At 44.2% G+C, this 22,612-nt stretch overlaps 1 protein-coding gene across 13 annotated transcripts in view; it reads right to left on the bottom strand.

Moving 5' to 3' along the window:
* The window catches only part of PTPRT (protein tyrosine phosphatase receptor type T), a 1,128,992-nt gene that overhangs the window by 74,843 nt on the left and 1,031,537 nt on the right, over nt 1-22,612 (bottom strand). For 11 of the 13 annotated variants that reach the window (XM_037743358.1, XM_037743363.1, XM_017542238.2 and 8 more), the window contains one exon: nt 15,995-16,185. In XM_037743358.1, the coding sequence (XP_037599286.1) occupies nt 15,995-16,185 (191 nt within the window). The remainder of the gene's footprint in view (nt 1-15,994; nt 16,186-22,612) is intronic. The other 2 variants (XM_037743359.1, XM_017542248.2) reach the window with 1 other exon arrangement.

Here is a 22,612-nt window from a genome sequence, read left to right as displayed (position 1 = left end):
TTCCATGATCTGTGGACAGAGTGTGCATATTCTTCTGTCTTGAAGAAGCCCTCAGGCAAAAAGTCACAGGTGTTTACAGGAGGAAGCCATCAGGTGGGCAAGCATGGGAACAGTGAGTGTAGACAGGATGTGTACAGGGCACCAACACATCTGCCATAGGCGCCGACTGTGAGGGACAGAGAGGAATGAAGGCTGACCCTTAGATCGCTGGTTTGCAGAACGGAGTGGAGAGGGACGTTATGTATGGATATGGAAAAGCCTGGGACAGAAACAGGATTGGAGAGGCAAGAATTAAGTGTTGTGTTCTGAGTACATAAAGTGCTTAGAAGAGTGCCTAGCACTGAATACTGCATACTTTTTTTTTTTTAAAAAAAAAAACATGCTCAAAATACAAATAATGGCAGCCATGTTTGAGAGATCTACTAGACATCCAAGCTGATGTCAAACAGGAAGTTGGACACAGACACCCAGAGCTTAGAGGTAGGGAGGAGATAGAAATCATCAGTCACTTTAAGAGGAGGGCAACCATCGATAAGACAGACAAGTCAACAACCACGTGGGATGATTTACAAGAGTTATGAGCCAAGTGGCATGGAAATACAGGGGAGGGTGTAGTCAGTTATTTCATAGAGAGGATGGGCAGTTAAGGGTGTGGAAACGGCTATAGAAAAGCCGCAGAAGCATGATGATCAGACCATGTTTTGATTACTCTCTCTAGCCTGCCTTTAGTAGAATAGGCTGAACATCCTGCATATGCCCTTGCATTACCTCTGAGACTGACTTTACAACACCTTCATTCTACACAGCTCTCTGTCAGCAGGGCAGGAGGAGAACCCGCCATCCATCTTAATACACCAGCCTTGCCTTTGCCCATCTATTCCTTACTAGGTCCACCCTGAGCAAGAAGGAACATGTAACCAGGTTGATCAGAAAGTCAACCCCTCCATAAGCCCTGTTTTATTGGCAGGTTCTGAGCAGGTCAGAGCTCATGCACAGTTCTACCTTTCTTGCATCTGGTCTCTCAACTGTTAAATCAACCTAGGTGAGTCTTTTCCTACAGTGGGAGTTGGAATGTTTTTTCTGTAATGGGTCAACTAGAAAGCAGTTTGGGCTTTGCAGGTTGCGTAGTCTCTGCTGCAACAACTCATACTCTACTGCTGTAGAGTGAACACAGTCACAGATAAAAAGCAAACAAATGGGCATCGCTGTGTTCCAATACATCCTTATTTACAAAAATAAGTGTTGGGCTGGATTTAGCCTGTGGCTATAGCTTGCTGACCTTTATGCTAGAAGCATGACTACGATCCTCATCCATGCAATGATTGAGTAGGTGGAATTAGTGCTCATTCTGCTGCTTAGCCATTTCAGATTCATTACAGGGCGCAGGAAGGAGTTCCTTGCCTGGGGTTCTCAGGCTGAGCCATGTTCTACAAATTAGCCTTTCTCAGGGTTTAGATTATAAGGGATAATAAAGTACCTTAATAGCTATGAATGGGTCATAATTTTGCTCTGTGTGTCCAACGCCCTTAGATAAACACCCTGGAAGAGAAGCAAAACAGGTGCTAGGCTTTGGGCACCAATCTCTGACCTAAATCTGGATATGGCAAAAATGTTATAAGGATAGGTAAGTGCTCATTTTACAAATGTGGGGCTTATCCCTCACTTTTCTCCCCTGGTTCTTTCTCATTCATCTCCTTTTCCTGTTTCTCTTCTTGCTCCTCATTTTACCAAACACTGCATCCATCTTGCCACCAGTTTAGGCCATCTCTAGATGGAAGATGCTTCCAGCTGCTGCAGGTAACTCTTAGAACTCAGATTCTAGCCCTAGCCCCACCCTCTATCCCAGCCAGGTAGCTCCAGCTCTTCCAGGCAGTTTGGCAGGTCTATTCTCTGTATGTGAAGGGAAGTTCCTGTTCTCAGTGGTAGCACTGGATTTCTGGATGTAGAAGCTGATCTTTTGAGGGTGGATTCTGTACCTGAAACCCTCTGTGATAAAAGCCAATTGTTCATCCAAATTATGTCCCCTTGAAAGTGGGGTGAAGCCAAAAGCAGGACAGCATGACTGTTTTCATACTAATTTTTTGAAAAAGCAAAACAAAACAAAACAAAACTGTGTTGAGTACTTGCTATGTGCCAGGGTTTGTGATAGTTATCTTAAGGTCTCTTTATGACTGCACACTAGAATCACCTGGGGAGGCTTTACAACTCCCAAAACCAAGGTCCTCCTGAAGGCCAATTAAGTCAGACTATCTGGGGTGGGACATAGGCATTGGTAGTGTTTAAAGCTCCCCACGTGATACTACTATGCAGCCATGATTTTTGCAAATAGTGACTTTAAAATACTTTCCCACAATTCTCCGCATTGGTTCCTTTTGTTTTGGTTTTGTCCCCTCCAATCCATTCTCCACTGTAATCAGAGAGATCATTCTAAAATGTGAATAGGACCCAGTTACTCCTCTTGCCATTGCCTTCAGGACAAATTTCAAATTCTTTAGGTCCTTAATGACTTCACCCCAAATGCCCCTACAGCCTCACTTCTGGCCCTTATATCTATATTGTTGGTTATAAGGTGTTTAAAACTTATAAGACTTTTCACATGCTGTTCCCTTTGCCTGAAATTCCCTTTCATCTGAGTTCATCTGGCAAACTCCTACATATCCTTTAAAACCCAGTGTAAGCATCTTCTTTGTGGAGTCTTCTCTGTTCACTCTCCTTCACCCCACTGCATCCCCACTTAGAGCCAGCCACTTCTATTATTAGATGGACTTCTTTGCATCTAATAATTTAATTCTGTTTCTCAATTTGGCCATGGGCTCCTCCAGGGAAAGCATAGGATCTTAGTCATGACTGTATCTCCAGAACCCAATGGTGGCTCCATACTTCAGAGATGCTTGAAAGACCTCTTTAGGATGAATGAATGAGTGAAATAATTATTAGTGAATTAGGTGGCTTCTGTGCCTTCAGGAGCAAATATCCAGGGATCCTAGAGGTGTCAGTGACCTTGAAAATGGCCCAATTGTGTTCCCATCCACAATGGCCTTCCAAGCAGCTGATAAGGGGATCCATAGCATGTATCACTTGGATACCCTCTGTGCCAGATAGCTCACCACTTCTCCAACTTCTGGCCTCTCTTTTGGACAGATTGACCAGAGTTTTTCCTTTACTCAACCTCCCTGTACTTTGCCTATACCATCTCATGGGGCCCCACAGAGTAAATGTGTGTACTTTCTCTGTCCTGTGACATCCTGCAGAGATTTGATGAAAGTCCCTTCTGTTCACTCCCGGAATCCTTGAATGGCAGTTTGGGGTCCTCTCACCATCAACAAACACAATGTCTTCCAGGAGACACCCCAGCATGCACCTATCCCTTGACAATTCTAAACCAAACAAAAGAGTTGTGGTAAGTGAGTGGCATTTCGTGGGAAACCACGCAGGCCCCATCATGGTCCTGGGAGCCTCTGTCTCCCTTAGTGGAGACTGAAGGAGACCAAGTGGGCCTGGGGGCTGTGACGATGTTGGTAAAAGCAGAGGAGGGATGCCTAATAGAGCCGCCGGGAGGGAGTGGTAATGACCCCGTAACTGGCAGACTTTGATCACACATCCATTTCCTTATTTAGGGAGCTACAATCTAATAAGGGATAATCTCCTAGAGAAAAAAAATACGAGGGGGGAAAAGTATGAAAGGGAGACTCATTTCCAGCTTCAAAGTGAGCAAGCTGAGGGCATTATTTTTCCATTAATGGCTAGTTACAGTAGATTGACCAGGGAATGGTGACAGTCATTAGCTGCTAATCACATTCTTTTGAAACCAAAATTGCCATCTCATTATATTCATCCATTATCAATCTTTGCTTTTCTTTTCCCATTCTTTTCTCCTGAGAGTGCTGAGCCCTATTTTTACAATCCTCTCTGAGTGTGGAAATGTTTCCTACTCTTCAACAGTGTTGCTTTTCCAAGGCAGTCCTTTTTTTTTTTAGTTCAAAAGATGTATTTGGGGATGTCCTTGTCCCTGGAGAGCTGTGCTGTGATATTTATAGAGTCCTCAAAAGTCAGATTTGGAAAGATCTTTTGAGAAAATTATTGACTCATTTCATAGATCAGCAAAGTGAGGTCTCGAGACAGGAAATGACTTGCCCAAGAATATACACTGAGTGAGTCTCTCCCTGCTCCCTCCCTCGCTCACTTCCTTCCCTCCCCAGCGACCGTCTGGATGCCAGGTGCTGGGATAGACAGGGACCGGGGCAAGGGACTAGACAGGGTGGTATGGACAGAACTCTGAAAAGGGGAGATTTGAGAGGGAGAAAAGCAGCCCCTGAAATCTAGGAGCTGACTTGGCACTCACAGGTGGGCCCTGGTGCTCTCCTACTGAACGTGGACAATTTCACGGAAGACCAACCACAGGCAAGGCTGCTCTGAGGCCAGGATGGAACAAGACAAAAGCAAGTTGTGTCTGGACACAGACAAAAATATGAACATTGTCCAAGACAAAAAAATGACCGAATACCTCCCTATTCTGGTTAATATGAGTGACCACTTTTTTTTTTTGCCAATTACGGCTCTAGCCTGTATCTGGTCTTCTCTTCTCATAGGTATAGGATATCCAATCATACCACCTCCCAATAGTGTTTAACCTAAAACAAAGTCTCATCTCCCTCTCTCAAATCAGCAAACACAGCCCACATTCTGAGTCCTTTCTAACATAACTCTTCCTGAAACGTCCCACAGGAACGCACCCTTCCAGGTATGCATTCACCTCACTGCAACAAGAGATAAACCCAACCTGTTCAACTCCAGGAGGTGTGTCCCTGCTGATCTCTGGCTGACACAGTTAAGCTAAAAACGAAAATTAGCAGGTGCCGGCTTTGGCAAGAGCTGGGGAAAGAATGTTCCCTGCAGAGGGAACAGCAGGTATGGAGGGCCTGGGATGGAATGAGCTTTTTGTGTTCTAGAACTTGAAGGGAGGCTCTCCAGAACAGAGAGAACGAGAGGAGGAGGATGACAAGTAATGTGGATTTGGCTCAGGGTTGGGGCAGGGTGTTCAACCAAGGTCTTGTGGACCAAGGACAAGAACGTGAGTTTTATGATAATTCAACGGGAATGTTTTGGAAGTTTTTTAAGAGGGGGAGGCTGAGCCAGCATGAGCATCATGATAAATGGTGGACAGTGCTTGTCCTTGGAACCCTGCTTTATCCTTGATGATAGGCTTTATAGATTTTTGAATAAGATTATCATCTGGTGCCTGTCCCAGACTGACTCTCCCTATGACTGCAACCCACCCTCCCATCCACAGAGCTGAGCCAGGTTCTTAGGTCTTCAGTTCTGCTGTGCTGCCTCAGTCCACAGGACTATGAAATCTACCTCAGTGTCCCACTTAGTACTTTAATCATCTGCTAGAACTGAGAATGATCCCTGATGCCTGTGTGGCTGATTTTTTCTTCCACCTGGCTCTCCTGAGGCAAGCCAACAGGAGCTTGCCATCCTTCTTTAGACACTCTTCTTTGCACCTAAGCCTTTTTGAGTTATGCCTAAAATAGTAAGATGTCAAAACACAAAGCTTCCTAGAGCAGTTCACTCCCAATTCAAGGCTGAGGGCGCGCCAGACTATTTCATTTCCCCGCTCACCTCCTATTGTCAGCAGATTCTATCATTTGCAATGCCCTCCTTCATTCCCCTTGGATTGACTGTATCCCTGGAGTAATTGGGTATGTGATGCCCTAGGGTGCAGCAAAACCAGGCACAGGGATTGGTGATGAGGCAGTTCCTGGCTGATGCTCCAGGGCACAGCTGAGGGCCCGCCTCCTCCATGTTCAGTCCAGCCTGCCAGGATTTCCCCACACTCCTGGCCAGCACTGAACTCTCCTGGTACACAGAAGACTCTGGAGAGTCTTCAGCAAGGAAGTACCATTTTACCTGGGTCCTTCCTTCATTTGTCTTGTCAAGAAATACCCCTTGCACACTAACTGTGTATATAAGTCAGGGAAAAGGCAAGGCTTTGCAAAAGGCAGACAGACTAGAGTGACTATTTTGACTGCAAGTAAGTTCACCACTTCAAGTGTCAATAAATGTTTCTGAAAACAGTCAATAATGCATCCTTCAGGTTATGGGTGAGGAAGGATTTAACTACACAGGGGTAGCACAGGGTAACTTTTTGGTTAAAATTCTCATGTGTCCTGATCCTGTTGGTCCTGACTCTATGCATTAGTTAAAGCTCATAAAACTTAAATCTTAGAGTCTGTACATTTTTAAAAGTAAAAAATAACACATCCCACAGAACTTTGTGATGATTAGTGATTATCGGAGGCAATCCCCATAGCACCTGGCACAATGCCTGGTACACAGTAGGTGCTCAGAGTATTCCATCTTTCATATCCTCTGTCTCGCGGATATAATATTGAGGCTTCTGCCCACTTGTAGGAGTCATTCTTTTGCCATTTTCGGTCAAAAACATCCAGTTTTTTTTAACTTTAAGTTCTGGAATACCTGTGCAGAATATGCAGATTTGTTACAAAGGTATACATGTGCCATGGTGGTTTGCTGCACCTATCAACCCATCATCTAGGTTTTAAGCTCCACATCATTGGTATACATATGTTCAACTCCCATTTACGAGTGAGAACATGCAGTGTTTGGTTTTCTGTTCCTGTGTTAGTTTGCTGAGAATGATGGCTCCCAGCTTCATCCATGTCCCTGCAAATGACATGAACTTATTATGTTTTATGGCTGCATGGTATTCCATGGTGTATATAGCACATTTTCTTTATCCCATCTATTATTGATGGGTATTTGGGTTGGTTCCAAGTCTTTGCTATTGTAAATAGTGCTGCAGTATACAATGTGTGCATGTGTCTTTATAGTAGAATGATTTATAATCTTTTGGGTATATACTCAGTAATGAGATTGCTGGGCCAAATGGCATTTCTGGTTCTAGATCCTTGAGGAATTGCCACACTGTCTTCCACAACAGTAGAAAGATGAGGGCTTTTTGTTTTTCTTACAAGCACAAAAATAGGAGCTCTCTGAAACATCCATTCTGGTTTGTCTCAGACCAAAGGGGGTCCCAGGATGTAGGACTTTCAGTTTTAAAACAGGGACCATTTTTGGCAAACTGGGACAAGTCTGTCCCTCTAGGTGTAGGTAAAATAGCATTCAGGGAATGGGAAAGTTTCATAATCTGTTGGGAGCCTAAGGTCTGGTCTCTACTGTGGTCCATGGGTTCAGTGAACACATTTACTGGTGACGGTGGCCAGCTTGTGGGTGGCAAGGGAATCACAGATAGCTGTGTAGGTTGCGTATAATCCAAGAGCACTGCACCTATGGGAGCACCATGCACATGGCAGAAATTTCAGGTTTTCATATTCATTATGAACACTTTTTGGAAGGTGACAGTCAAATATCTTGAGGCACCTTTTGCTATTTCATTCTAAGGTGCTGCAGGAGTTAGTGGTGGCCTTGGCAGAGGCCAAGCTTTCAACAAATGCCACCTTCCATGCTGAAAAGCACATGCCTTAGGGATTATAAATGTGGACAGAGAAGGCAGGAGAGGATGACTAATGATGTCTACTCAGAGTGGCATCAGGAGAGCAAATATTATTGCGTACCGTGTCACTAAATAGACAGTAATTTATGAGTTCTGCGGGTAAAGCTAAGTAGAAAATCAGATTGCAGCAAGATGGTGGTATTTGTCTGTGACAGGAACTTTGATCAAGGCGGAAAGTTGAGTGCATGTCTGCACGTAGACTCACAGGCACTCTTTAAAAGGCCCAATTAAAAGCTACACAAGGCCTTTTAGATGACAAATTTTCTGCCTTCAAGAAGTCTATAGCTTAATGGGGATTCTCACATGAGCTTACCTCTATTCTTCCCAGCTGGGAACCCACAATCTTGAATCTTGGGGATCCCCATAATCCACTTCAGGCTACAGACTTCCAGCTGCCTCCACACGTCTCCATGGTCATGCCTGAGCTTCCGGGTGGCTGACTCTAGGCCAGTAACTCTCCTTTAAACTTGTAGCCAGCTATGGTGAAGAGGCAGACTGCCAGGGGCCATGATCATAACCTTGGTAACTCTTTTCAAGAAAATGGTGCAAGGGGTATAAGATTCCTATTAAATCTCCCCAACTACTTTCATTTTATTTTTCCTTTCATAGGCAGGCATCTTGGTTTCTCCTCAAAAGCTGGCTGCAGAATTTCAATCGTTTTTTGCTTCCAAGATTTGCACATGTAGCTCCCTCTTGCACACCTCCTTCTTCTCTACCCATCTTCTCCTACTTTTCTCTAACTAGGAGTCTTATCTTTTGTGAAACTTCTGATAGATTTTGGCAACAAGAAGTGACAAAAAGCAAATGTATCTCCAAAGCATCTGAACTAGAGCTCTGTTACATCATTACATGGTGCAGCAAGACCATGAGTTTAAAGTCGCGTCTTTATTTTCTTTATATAGGTTTCTAACTCCAGTGCCCAGACAGTGTCAGGTGCACAATAAATACTTGATCAGTGTTTCTGGCCAGATGGACTGTGTATAAAATAGAAGCATATACTATCAGCCTTCAGAATTTCATGCAAAGCATGTAGCCAAACATTTCACAGATGAAAATGAGACCCAGAGAGGAAAGAGTCTTGCCCAAGACCAACCAGAGTCTCAGGGGCAGATTGAGAACCAGGTTTTCACTCTTCGTCAAAGGATTTTTCTACAGGACTACCTGAAAATTGTTCACTTGGTTGGGGGAGATCCTGTATTAAAACAAAAAACCCACCATGTGCTCTGTTACAAACAATATTGTAAGTAGAACAATAAAATAGGCTAAAAGGAAAAGGCTGAGTTAACAGTCTTCCACATGAGCTCTTTCCTTCTGGAAAGCTCCCAAGTTTGAAACCACATGGGTCACTGATGGGTTTTGGCAACTCCCTCTAATGGCCTATTGTCTTCTTTTTTCAATCTGGAGGTGGGGTGGAATGGACTGAAATGAGCAGGTGGAGCCAGGTCTTCCTAGTTTGGTCATTATGAGTTCCCAGAGTTGAAGAACAATCATGGATTTCCCATTCACAATTTGGGCATGGACCAGTAATTACTCAGGCCCCTCCCTAGAACCATGCACATCTGCAAATTGAGGAGCTGAAACAGAGCCTTTCTGGGGTTGCCTGCCGTGGAAAATTCTGTCACTCTGTTACCAACTGAGAAGAAGCCTTGTTGGAGAAGCAGAGATATACTCTGACACAGCTCAGGTGGCTCTGAGCAGAGAAGGAAGCACCTGGGGTGACCTGAAACTTCCATCTCTCTGGTTATGCCCCATTCAGAAGCTGACTGCCTGCCATTACCCCGTCACCCACAGATGACTAAGAGCAAGATGGCAACACAAGCCTTCCCCACAAGAGCCATACATATGGTGGGTCCGTCCCGAGCTGGAAAATGAACAAATGTTTGCTCTTCATTAGGCTGCATCATATTCCTCACAGCTGTTCCTTGTTGCTTTAAATGGTCTTAATGGAGTTGTAATAACCAGATACCTTCTGGTTGCCCTACTGGGCTTGTTCCATTCATTACGATGACAGGCTGTCTGGGTGGAACTGGGATGAACGTGCTTTCTTCCTTCTCTCCATCACAAAGTCACCTTTTCCAATTCACCCTCATCTTCCCTAAACCTGCTGCTCTTCTGACTACCATGGCAGGGGTTACACAGCACACAGACAACTTGGCTCTCCAGCCCACATCTCTTATATTTTGCTGTGATCCTTAGGGTTTTGCTGTGTAACAGGGGAAGATGGGAGAACTGGAGCTGTGGGGGAAGCAGACTGGGGAGGAAGGACACTTGCTTCAGAATTACATGCTCTTGACTTTAATAGGAAGGGCATATGGTTCAGAATCACATGCCCTTTCATCAGTGAGGGTAGACCTGAGGGTTGGCAGGCAGAGTATGCCAGGGGATGGGTCTGTGGGCACAAGCAGGAAACATGCTGGGGACTCCATGGGTTTACTTAGTGGTTCTCAGCTTTAAATATTGTCATCAACTGGAGGGCTTAGAAAACACTGAAATATACATCCCACCCTCAGCGATTCTGATGTAACTGATCTGAAATGTGGCCTGAGCATTGCTTTTTAAAACTCCCCCAGGTAATTCTAATGTGCAACCCAAATTGAAAGCCTCTGACTGAGGTGCAGATCTGTCTGGCAGGTGAAGTTAATTTGCCTGGGGCCTCCTTGAGCTCCTAGGAGCCCAAGGCCCTTGGCCAATTTTGTTTTTCAGAACTTGAGATATAACCACCAGTGGTGGCTCCAGAGAGTGACGTCCCATGCGACCATCAGTGGGAGGGAGGCCCAGCTGGCTCGGCTGATTGGTTCTTATTTAGACTCCCAGAATACCAGTGACAGAAGGGTTCTTTGGATCACTTTGACAAATCCCTTTGCTCTCACTGCATAAATGTGGAAACGGAGGCCCAGAGAAGGACAGTGGCCTGCCTAAGGTCACCTAAATACTTAATGAATGTTATAGGACTTGATTCCAGGCATTTTGACTCTCAAGTCAAGACTGTTCATATACTATTTCAAATGATTAAACTTAAAATATATATTGAGAGACTCAAGTTTTCATGCCAATGAGAACAAGCTGATTTTATGGCTCTACATGCAGAGAACGTGCGTAGGCTTGTCTGGGCTCTGGGCCCAGTCTCCTGGTTTGAGTAGCCCCATCTTTTCCTTGAATTACTGTCCCAGCCGCCTACCTGCCTCTGTTGTCCCTGCTCTGATCTCTACAAAATCTAAAATGCAAATCGACTTAAAAAATGTCCTGCTCTCTTTGATGGCTCCAGTGGCTCCTTGATTAAAATCCAAACTCATTAGCGTTACAAATACTCGCCTTTTGCCTCATCCTGGCCCCTGTTGACAATTTCAGCCCCATCTCGCTCCATGCTTCCTCCCAAACCGTTTCTGGCTCCCCTCACTCAACCTGCTCTGCACATTCCCATGCCATAGCTTGTGCTAGCTGCCCTGCCTGGAACGCCCTTCCCTTCTTGAATTTGGTTCTTCCTACTTCTCAAGCTTCGATTTAGGCTTTATGTTTTCCAGAAAGCCACTGGGTATTTACCTTTAGGCTGGGTCAAGGCATCCCATGCCCAAGAGTTCTCATAGCTCTGGGTGTACCTGTATTGTGGCATTTTGCCAAGATATTGAAATGATCAGCTTGTGTCTAAGAACAGGCTCTAAGTTCCCTAGAAGGCAAGGGTTCTATTTCACCTTCTCAGTTCCCAGAGCCTCGTACGGTGACTGTCCCATGGGAAATGCTCTCACATCTTAAAGCTGAAATTCTGAAAGGCCTGGTCCTAGGTCCTTGTCTCTGTCTATACTCACTTGCTTGGTGACCTCACTCAGTCTTGTGCCTTTCACCAGCTACAGGCCAACGACTCCCAAAGGTTTCTCTCCAACCCAGGCTTCTTTCCCAAATTCCAACTTCAGAGATTCAACTACCTCCTTACCACACGGAGACACTAAGATGTCTTGCCATGGTCATTGCCAACTCAATTTAACATGAAACTGCTGACTGTTCCAGCTCTGCCTTACTTGAGCATCCCCATTTCCACCAGAGGCAGCTCCACCCTACCAGTGGCACAGGCAACAGCCTGGGAGTCACCCTTAATTCCTTCTGTAACATATACCATGTGTTAGGAAATGCTGTTGGCTCCATCTTTCACAAATATTCAGAATCCAACCACTTCTCACCACCGCCTCTGCCATGCCCCGAGTCATCCTTGCCTCTCACCTGGGTTACTGCACTGGCCTCTTAACTGGTCTCCTTGCTTTCACCCTTGCCTTCCTAAGTTCCACTCTCAACACAGCAGCTAGAATGAAGTAAGGCCAGATCATGAGCACTTGTCTTTTCAAAACTCTGCAGTGGCTTTCCATTTTAGTCAGTGTAAAAGCTGAAGTCCTTACAACAGCTTGTAATGCATGGCACGGTCACGGCCCTCTTTATTTCTCCAGTCGAATCTCCGATTCCTTCCACCCCTCGCTCACTCTACCTCTGCCACCCTGGCCTCTTTGCAGCTGCTTGTATGTGCCAGGCATATTCCTCTCTAGATCTGGAACTCTCTTCCTCCAGATATCTTCCACCATGTCTATATTCAAATTTCATCTTCTAATGAAGGACTACCCTTTTACCCTATTTACTATTAGAACCTCCTCTACTTCAGATCCCTGGAACACATCTCCCTTCCTTGCTCTACTCTTGCTTTTTCCGTGGTAATTTTGACAGACTGTATTATCCAAAGATTTTATTTTTCAATATTTCTTGCTCTGCAGGCTCCTCTAGAACCTGGCAGCTGCCCCTCCTCATCAAGGGATAGAGTCAAATTCTCCTTTCCTAGAATATGGGGTGTTTTTACTTGTTTACAACCAATAGTACAATGAGAAATAATACAGTGTTACACCCGAGTTTAGGTCACAAAGGTGATGCACTTTTCACCTTGTTTTCTGGGGGGCCCACCTTTGGAGCGCTGAGCCACCATGGAAATAGTCCAACTATCCCAAGGCTACCAAGCTGTGAAGAAGCCGAGGCCACATGAAGAGGCCATGTGTAGGTCTTCCAGCGGACAATTCCAACTGAAAGCCTGTATCAGTCACTAGACAAGAGTGAAGACATGTTTAGATGATTTCAGCCCCCAGACTTGAAGACTTCCTAGCCAAGGCTCTGGACACTGTGTGGAAGAGACAGGTTGTCCCTGTTGTACGCTGCACAAATTCCTGACCCACAGAATCAGTAAGTGCAAGATATTGGTTATTTTATGTTGTTAAGATTTGGTGTGGTTTGTAACACGGCAAATGGTATTTTTTACTGTCTTGCATACTACATTATATAATTTGCTTACTTTTAAGCTTATGTTTATTTCCTATTTCGCTTGCTAGAATACAAGCTTCAGGAGTGCAAAATTCTTTGTTTTCTTCATTGTTGTATCCCAAATACCTAGAATCATCCTTGGCAATAGTAAATAGTAAATATGTATACATATATTTTTGAGACCATCTTTCGCTCTTGTTGCCCAGGCTGGAGGGCAATGGCGCGATCTCTGCTCACCACAACCTCTGCCTCTTGGGTTCAAGTGATCCTCCTGTCTCAGCCTCCCGAGTAGCTGGAATTACAGGCATGTGCCACCACGCTTTGCTAATTTTTTTTTTTTCTGTATATATATATATTTTTTTTAGTAGAGACAGGATTTCTCCATGTTGGTCAGGTGGGTCTCGAACTCCCGACCCCTCAAAGTGCTGGGATTACAGGCATGAGCCACTGTGCCCAGCCAGTAAATAACAAATATTTACTGAGAAAATTTTAAGTGATTGTTCAACTGAATTGAATTTTGTCTTCTGACACAGCTTGCTATGGCTGAGCTGTCCCTTAGATGTCAACTTGTCAAACCCACTCATTTGCATGAAAAAAGTGAACAGAACAGGGAAGTGACAGGCAACAAACAGCATGTAGCAGGTTGGTATGAGAGTAGGCCTGGAGGCTCAGGAGTCTTATACGTGCAATAGGACACTGATTCTCCCAGCAGATCTGTGACTTTTATGCTCAGGATGCAGATTCTAGATATCACAGGAGCCTTGATGATCAAAGTAATACCCAGCTGTATTCTGGACGGACACTGTGGGCTAGCACATTGTAAAATGACTTTTATCAGGCAAAATTTTCCAATTAACCCTCAGCTAATCAGAAAATAATGCTAACTAGAAGCTAAGCTTTACAGCTTGCTGATTAATATAATTTGAACTAATTGAGGCCACGGCTAGCTTAGTTAGATTTCTGGTTGTAGTTCAAATGATGAAATGGCATGTATTGTTTGTTTTCTCATTATAAAAGCTGTTCATTTCCATGCTAGAAAGTTTGGAAAATGCAAAAGTATACGAAGAAGAAATTTTAAATACCAACTCATCACACAGGGATGAATGCTTTAAAAGAAATATTAGTCTGGAAGGAAATGCATGAAAGTTGTCAAACACATTTGTAATTCTGTCTTCAAATGTCAGATTGCAAGTTCTTACATATGTGTTTCTCAGCATTTGGCTGCTTGTCCTTTTTGGTTTTTTTTGGTAAGCCACAGATCTCCCTTAATGATATTTGAAACTTTTAATTAAATTGTTATGACTAATGTGGAATATACCCTTCCAAATAACATAAGCTTCCTGACATTTGCTCAACAAACAGGCTTACATACACACACACAAAGCACGCTCACATGCACCCTGCTCCCCAGGGACTGGGGCCTTTCAGCCCCCTAGGAAATGAGACCCAGGGACGGGAGGGGACGAAATCATGTTCTTCAACTCTAATTCAAACATTCTTTCAAGATTTGTAGGTGAGAATATGAAAAATGCTATTTTACTTAGACCATATTTGAAACTAAGTTCTTGTTCTCCCAAGCTGGTAATTACTCACATCCATTGATATAAACGTTTTTTTCCCATAAATATGTCAAACATGCCCCTTGTCATCATGTTTTACACTCTCATAAAGTTTTAGGACCAGATAGGTCCTGAGAAATCACCTTATCCAAATTCTTCATTCAACTAATAAAGAATTTTAAAACTCAGAGAGCAACATTCTAAAATCAAACAGCTTACTACATTGGAATCCAGCTGTCTGGATCCCCAGTTTAGCACAATTTCATGACCTCATACGACTTCAGAAATATTGCTTTGTATGCTCTTTCTCAGAATATAGTCTGAGGGATAAACTTAGTCTGCAATATTAAGCATTCCAAATGCGTGGACTCTGAGCCAATGAGTTTTCTACTGCACGGTGACAGTGAATCGAGCATATCTGGGGCACACGCTCCATGTAAAGAGAAAAGAACAAACAGCAAAAATCCACAAATGCATACAATTCAGAGCGTGGTACACAGAAGATACTCAAAAGATATTTTAGGAAGGAAGGAGGGAAGGGAAAGAGAGGAAAGGAAAAGTGAAGAAAGGAATTCTTGTTTTCAAAGCTGGCTGCAGCTGGATTCTACCTGCAACGAGGAGAGCTGCAGAATTATTCTTGGAGAGTGAGCTGCTCTTTGGTTCAGAAAAATGTCTTAATGCATTTTCTTTCTATTTTATTTTGCTTTTTGCTTGTAAAAGGTGAGGCCTAATGGGCAGGATTTGAAACAAAAAGAGTGAGTTAAGGAAAGCTCAATTGTTCTACAAAATAAAAGAGGAATGTGGGGCCCTTTGTCTGTATGCTGGGGGAGCGGTGGAGGAAGTTTTGAGGACACTACAGAAAACACTAGGGAGAAATTGGATAGAGACCTGTCAGGAGACCAGAACCTTAGAAGGGCTTACTAGCAATGTAGATGGTTAAGGAATTTATAAGAAGAACAGTATCGCATTGAGGCACTTCCTGTACTTTGCTGCAACCCTTCTCTGTTATTCCCTAAACCTTGGTAACAAGCCCTACCCACAAATCCTTTGTGTTAGAGATACTTTGGGGAGGTGGGAAAGGGATGCCCAATGCAGAAGTGAAGAGAAGGTGCAGAAACAGAAAACTGGTCACTGGAGATAAAGCATTGCCTTCGGGGAGTGGGAGCAGGGACAAGAATATCACAGAAGGTTGAGTAGGAGACAAGAGGTGACCAACAGCAAGCGGGGGAGATTTGCTGGCTTTTCTACAGCATGTGGGATGGGAGCCTGAGCCATTTTCTGTCATAATGAATGGAGGTGAGGCTCCAAAGTGTGGAACCTTTGGAGCTAACTGGATAATGAAAGGGGAAGGGGAGAGAAACAACAGTGAAAAAGGATGTCTTAGAATTATTTAGCATGGTGCTTCTCAGATTTAATGTGTATACAAATCACCTAGTTTCTGGTTAAAATGTAGGTTCTGATTCAGTAGGGCGGGGTGGGGCCTGAGATCCTGCATTTCCCATACGTTCCCAGGTGATACTGATGCTGCTGGCCAGGGAGCCATACTTTTTGTAGCAAGGCTTTGGTGCCCAAATAAACAATTGGAAAGTTTCCCCACAGGCTGGTCTCTTACCTCATATTCCTCCTTGAACCCGTAGCCCTGGCCTCTCTTCATCTGCGTGATGTGCTGCAGCAAGTCAGCCACCCGGATGGCAGGCTGGAACTGGTCCCGGGGGTAACTCATCTCCACAGGGTCACAGGCGCGGTAGGGATGAGTCTGGATCGTGAGGGTGGGCTGGGAAAGCTCCCCGCGGCTGCCATCTGCTTCGAAAAGAAGGAGGCAGAACAGATTATCACCTACAGAAGCTTTGTCCTTCGTTCTCCGTCTCCCCCAGCTTGGCCTGAGGACCTCACAGGGAACCAACTTGGGACTCATGTGATCAAGAAACTGCAGAAAGACTGGAGATACACTGCTTCCCTGGCATGGCTATGTTGGTAGATCTAAATATGAAACCCACAAAAAAACCAATGAACACAATACATTTCAAGGGTACCCACTGATAAAGGAGAACTTCCAGTTTGGTTGTCATCCCTGTCACAGACCTTCCTTTAGGCTGGGTGGGCAGAACCACTGAGAAGCTAGGCATGCTATTTATTGGGAGCCCCCTTCTGCTTAGGAAGCAGAGAGGCTGGAAATAGTGTCTGATGCCTGTGTGCAGGGGAGGAGAGCCTCAGGTGCTCGAAGATTGGAGTCACATGTATGCTTCCGATCAATTTGCCTGCATCCCTGTGACCTGGCTTTTCTACTCTTTTGTTTCCTTTGCGTTTTACCCTGGGAGGAACTGGAGCTAGTCTTGGACCGCCAGCAGCTAGCAGGGACCCTTACCCTCCCAGCTGCTCTCTCTAGTTATGAGCTCTGCCACAGCGACCACCTTCTTGCTATTGTATACTTTCCCCACCACTTAATACTATTAATCCAGTGGCATCGTTGAACCACCTTGCAGGTAAGGAAGCCTGGACCTCTTCCTTCAGTGCTGCTGGCTAATTTCCCCAGGCCTGGATCCCATGCCGCATCTCCTTCATCAAATCTCTCCCTGATGTAAAGTCTATATATTCTCTCTTGATAAAAACATTTTCATCCAATGAGTTGCTTTAACTGCCTTCTGTTATTTGGCCACCCTGGAAACTGATGCCTGCTCAGATTGGTTGGAATTCTTCTGTTCCCCTTGGACCACTGAAACCAATGTCTTGCCCTACTACCTCCCTGCCAGGTATACACTGTGTCGGTCTTTTGGGGCCAGTTTACCTTTCCCAGAAACATCCAGGCTTGGTCTTCCCAACCTCCTCCCAAAGACATGGACAGTCTGTGCCCTGGACCATGCCGTTTGTGGCATGCAAGTGATGAGAGCTGCCAGTGTGGCAGCTGATGTGTCTCCCCCAGATGTTTTCAGACACTGTGAAGCACCAGTGCAGATACAAGCTCGGCCTGTGCCACACTCACTCCCTGGGAGGCTTAGCGTATGTTCCTGATTTTCTGCAACTTGTCTTTTCAAAATCCATGTTCCCTTCAGCTTGTATGCCTGTCATGTTGCAATAATCCATCAGACATGGATTCTGTGTGTGAATGCACAGTCTACTTCCTTGCGACAGCATCAGCAAGCCTGTTCCTGGCAAGGAAAGAAGAATGGAAGGGAACATCTGGCCTTTTTGCTTTATAGGTGACCAACTTGTCCCAGTTCAACTGACAATTTTCCGGTTTTAGCACTGAAAGTTCAGCTCTTGGGAAACCTGTCAGTCACAGGCAAACGGGAATGGTTGGTCACCCTGATACTTTCACTTATATCTGTGGTTGGAGTAGGGAATACATTTTTCACTTTGCAGCCTTCTGCCTGCCCCCACCTACTGGCTCCTCCAAGGGAGGAGAGGCTACTAATCTGACTGGTCTGACCTTGAGACACTGATTGGGTCATACCTAATTAGTAGGTGGGGTCATCATATGCACAGCGTGGCCTCTAAAACTTCCTGAATCTGGGTGGTAGGTAAACATCCCCAAAGCAGAGACTATCATTTGGGGACCAGCCAAATAACCCCTGGATTGCCTACAGAAGGATTTGTAAGATTCAGATTTATGCACAAGGAAGAAGGGGCTGGCAAGTTGTTAGCAAAACCTTCCCAACTGCCCAGAAGAGAAATACTGCTTACTTTTTCTTCTGAGATTTTAGGTAATAGATAGTACATGTCCAATGGCATTGCTTAAATGCACCACTTCGCAAATATGGGGGCTGTTTCCTTTCTCCATCACCCCCTTGGGTTCATGAGTTAGACTTATTGAGAACCCACACTATGCCAAGGACTATGGTAGCAGTGGCAATGCAGACAGAAATACTGATTCCACCCTTAAGGCTGGATGGTCTAGCAGGGAAACAGACAAGAAGAACCAACTGAAGAAAAAAGATGGAGCCCGAGAACATTTAGGTAAGAGCAAGGAGGCTGATAAGGAGTAAAAGCTGTGGGTACATTGAGATACCATCTCACGCCAGTTAGAATGGCGATCTTTTAAAAATCTGGAGACAACAGATGCTGGAGAGGATGTAGAGAAATAGGAACACTTTTACACTGTTGGTGGAAGTGTAAATTAGTTCAACCATTGTGGAAGACAGTGTGGTGATTCCTCAAGGATCTAGAAATAGAAATTCCATTTGACCCAGCAATCCCATTACTGGGTATATACCCAAAGGACTATAAATTGTTCTCTTATAAAGATATGCACACGTATGTTCATCATGGCACTGTTTACAATAGCAAAGACCTGGAACCAACCCAAATGCCCATCAATGATAGACTGGACAAAGAAAATGTGGCACATATACACAATGAAATACTATGCAGCCATAAAAAACGATGAGTCTGTGTCCTTTGTAGAGACATGGATGAATCTGGAAACCATCATTCTCAGCAAATTGACATAAGAACAGAAAATCAAACATCGCACATTCTCACTCATAGGTGGGTGTTGAACAATGAGAAAACGTGGACACAGGGAGGGAAGCATCACATACTGGGGTCTGTTGGGGGGGCTAGGGGAGGGACAGTGGGGGGTGGGGAGGGTAAGGAGGGATAACATGGGGAGAAATGCCAGGTATAGGTGATGGGGGGATGGAGGCCACAAACCACCTTGCCATGTATATACCTATGCAACAACCCTGCATGATCTACACATGTACCCCAGAACCTAAAGTGCAATTTTTTAAAAAGCTGTAGGTAGAAATGTCAGGGGGGGCAACACTGTAAGCAATGATACAAGGCAGATCCAGAAAGACTGTGAATGTGCAAGACTCTTGAAGCCAGTGTGAAGATGCTGAAGGATTTTAGAAGGAATCTCCTTCTTCAAAGTCTCACACTGTTTCTTGCAGGTGTCCTAGCTGTCATGGGTAGCTGTCATGGAAGGCATCCTTCCAGCTAATATCACTCCTGTGATGGCGTGATTTGGAAATGGAGATGAAAGGAGCACTTGTGTTTGATTCATCTAGAGATGGTACAAAGCTATGGCAGGAGCCACAGAGGTGTGGATCGTGAAAACCTACAGCTTGGAGTCATGCCATGCTCCATGGTTTCTAGGAAAGGAGGAGCCGAGTCAGTGCTAGGAGACCTGTGAGTATTTCCTACTAAAGCTACCATCACACATGGGGAAAGATGTCTTCAGAGACCTACAGTTTCCCAGAGGAACCTGGAGCATGGGCTACATGGGAAACCAGCTGTCTGGGAAAGACAGGCTTCCTAGGAATGGGAACTTGGATTTGTGTGTGTGTCAGGGATGTCAAATGTTTCCAAAACCAAATAGCTGTCAATATGGATATTTTCCCTAAACACATTGCTAGACAGACTGTAAACTTGGTGTCAGCAAAACCAACACTGGAATGGAAAACAAATGCATTTGAAATTTAACAACTTGTATTGCTGTAACATTTGCAGTAATGTCAATGCCAGTGCTAATGATGGTACGAAGACTCAGAACCAAGGGATTTTCAAGGTTTATTAATCCAATGAGTTGGACTCCCCTTTCCAATGTATCTTACCTCACCTATTCCCTTATTAACCTCTGTTAATGCAGAAGTGATGTCTTTTTTCACACCCCATTTCACCAGACGCACTATACTTAATTTTCCATCATTAGGTTTAATGAAAACCCAATTTCACAACTCACTTCTCTCAGGAACCTACAAGTAATGCTACGTTTTTATCAGGCCCAATTAAAAAACATTATGATCTTCCTATTCGAAAGGGAGCCTTAAAACTAATGTGCGATTCTGCTGCTAATTCAACAAGGGCACTGGAATTCACATGCTGCTCATAAAATGTAACTCACACCAGCTGGCCCAGGGACAGAGCCTTTTTCATGTTTTCTCTTCACCATCCCCTTCATTCTCATGCCATTTCAACTTCTCATTTATGGGTCTGGTGTGTTTATTTATCACGTAATAATATTTTGGATTTCTTTTACACTTTTTATCTAGCTGTTGCCTAGCCCTGTGCATTCCCCTGCAGTAACTCTTGTTACTGCCTGCGAAGGGCTTGCAGGATGGGCAGAAGGATTTTGGTGATGCGCATGAGATTTTGGGCCGCTGTCTCTCAGATTTCTTCTTTGCTGTGTCTCTGCTTTCCCTCCTCTTCCTTAGGATCCTAGATTAATCGCCACCCTGCTGTCCTGCCCCAACCCCCCACCCCCTGCTATGGGCCATATACATCTCCCTCTGCCTTCAGTCACATGTCTCAAATCACCTGCTAGGAATTACCACTCCAACTGGTCAAGAAATATTTATTGAGTACTTATGCTGTACAGTGCATCATGTTAGATACTGTGATCATATAGGAGGCAGGTATGTTTGGGGAGAAATAAGCAGGCCACAGCCCTTGAAGGAGGGGAGAAGAAAATATAAAGTGTGCGTGAATAAGTCTAACCAAGAGAGGAAGAGATCGGCACCTGGAAGATGGAAGAAGGGTGTGCCATGGGGTTTGGCAATCTGGAAACATTCTCCAGGATTTAGGCATTCATGATCCACCTCTGTGGCTCTTGCCATAGCTGTGTACCATCTATATGAGAGCTGTCCAATAGGACTTTCCACAACAAGGAAGCGTTCCACATCGATGCTCTGCAATTTGGTGGCAACTAATCACAGGTGGCTACTGAGCATCTGGAAAGTGGCTAACGAGACCGAGGAACTGAATTTTAAATTTTGTTTAATTAATTTAAATGGAAATATCTACAGGTGGCTTATGTCTTCTATATTGAGCAGTGCAGATATACAGAAAGAGACAGGGAAAGGAAGATCGTTCTAGAGTCACACAATGGGGCAAAGAGGTCTAGAACAGCACTGGGCAGTGGAAACAGATTGAAAGCCATGTATATAATTTAAGATGGTCTCGTAGCAGCATTAAATAAGGTGAAAAAGAAGACAAGAAAGTCATTTCGATGAAACATTTTACTTAACCCCATCTATCTGAAATAATATTTCAACATTTAATCAGAAGAAAAATTATTAATGATACATTTTTACATTCTTTGTTCACACAAAAGCTTTGAAACCTAATGTGTGCTTTACACTTACGGCACATTCTACTCAGACTGGCCATATTTCCAGGATGCAACAGACACTGCTAACTGGCAGCTACTGTATGGGACAATGCAGGTGTGCAGGGACTTAAGCAGAGCCAGATCAAGTTCCAAAGGGAGGCAATTTAGAGCTGGAGTGAACGCTCAATAAAAAGGCACTGATCCGGTGTAAAACAGCTCTAACTCAGCACTATCCAAAAGAACGTTACACAGTGACATCAATGTTCTATATCTGTACTGTTCAATGGTAGCCACTGGCCATCTGTGGCTATTGAGCACTTGAAATGTGCCTACTAATGCTGAGCAAATGTATGTTTACTTTAATTTTGATTTATTTCAATTTACATAGCCACAGTTGGCCAGTGGCTACTATATTGAACAATGCAGATCTACACAATTACATCTTTAAAACTTTTCTTCAAATAAACTTTCAACTATTTTTTTTTTTACTTTGCCTCATTATGACGGAGTATAACATAAAATCATAAATGTGATGTGCTAATTTTTAGTGCTCACTAAAATGTTTACATAACTATTTAAGAAGAGGTCTATCCACGTCCCATGAGAGGAACTCAGTCTGCACCCTGAGAAATGTTGAGTTTGGGTTCCAGAATCAGACAGAATGGATTTTGGATCATTAATCAACCAGTTATGGGCTCTGGGACCTTGGCCAAGTGACAAATCTTTCTGTATCTCAGTTTCTTTGTCTGTAACAGAGAGAAAACACATGTTGTAAGGATTCAAAGAGAAAGTGCATGCTGAGTGCTCAGTACAGTGCCTGGTATCTAGCAAGCAGTAAAAACCAGTACCTGTTCTGATGATTTTGTGCATAACGTCATATTGGGCATATGAGTATCCACACACTGGAGATGGCATCCAGGGAGTCACTTAGGGCTTCTCTCGCCTTTCCTTGTCTCCTCTCTACTTTTCTTTATGACACATTCCAAAACCATCTATTTTACACCATTCCTGCTGGTATTGCCTTCATTCAGGTCTTCCTGACAAAAGTATTCCATCAGTTTCCCAATGGCTCTTCCTGCTTTCACAGTTCCCTTTATACAGCTTTGATCAAGTCATTTTTCTTAGCAAAAGTCTTCATGGAGTCAAGACAAAATTTCTTAACTAGCTAATCCAATTCCT

The sequence above is a fragment of the Cebus imitator genome, unplaced genomic scaffold, assembly GCF_001604975.1.
Source record: "Cebus imitator isolate Cc_AM_T3 unplaced genomic scaffold, Cebus_imitator-1.0 Scaffold141, whole genome shotgun sequence".
In the NCBI taxonomy this organism is placed as follows: domain Eukaryota; kingdom Metazoa; phylum Chordata; class Mammalia; order Primates; family Cebidae; genus Cebus; species Cebus imitator.
This window is presented reverse-complemented; position numbering and strand designations above follow the sequence as displayed.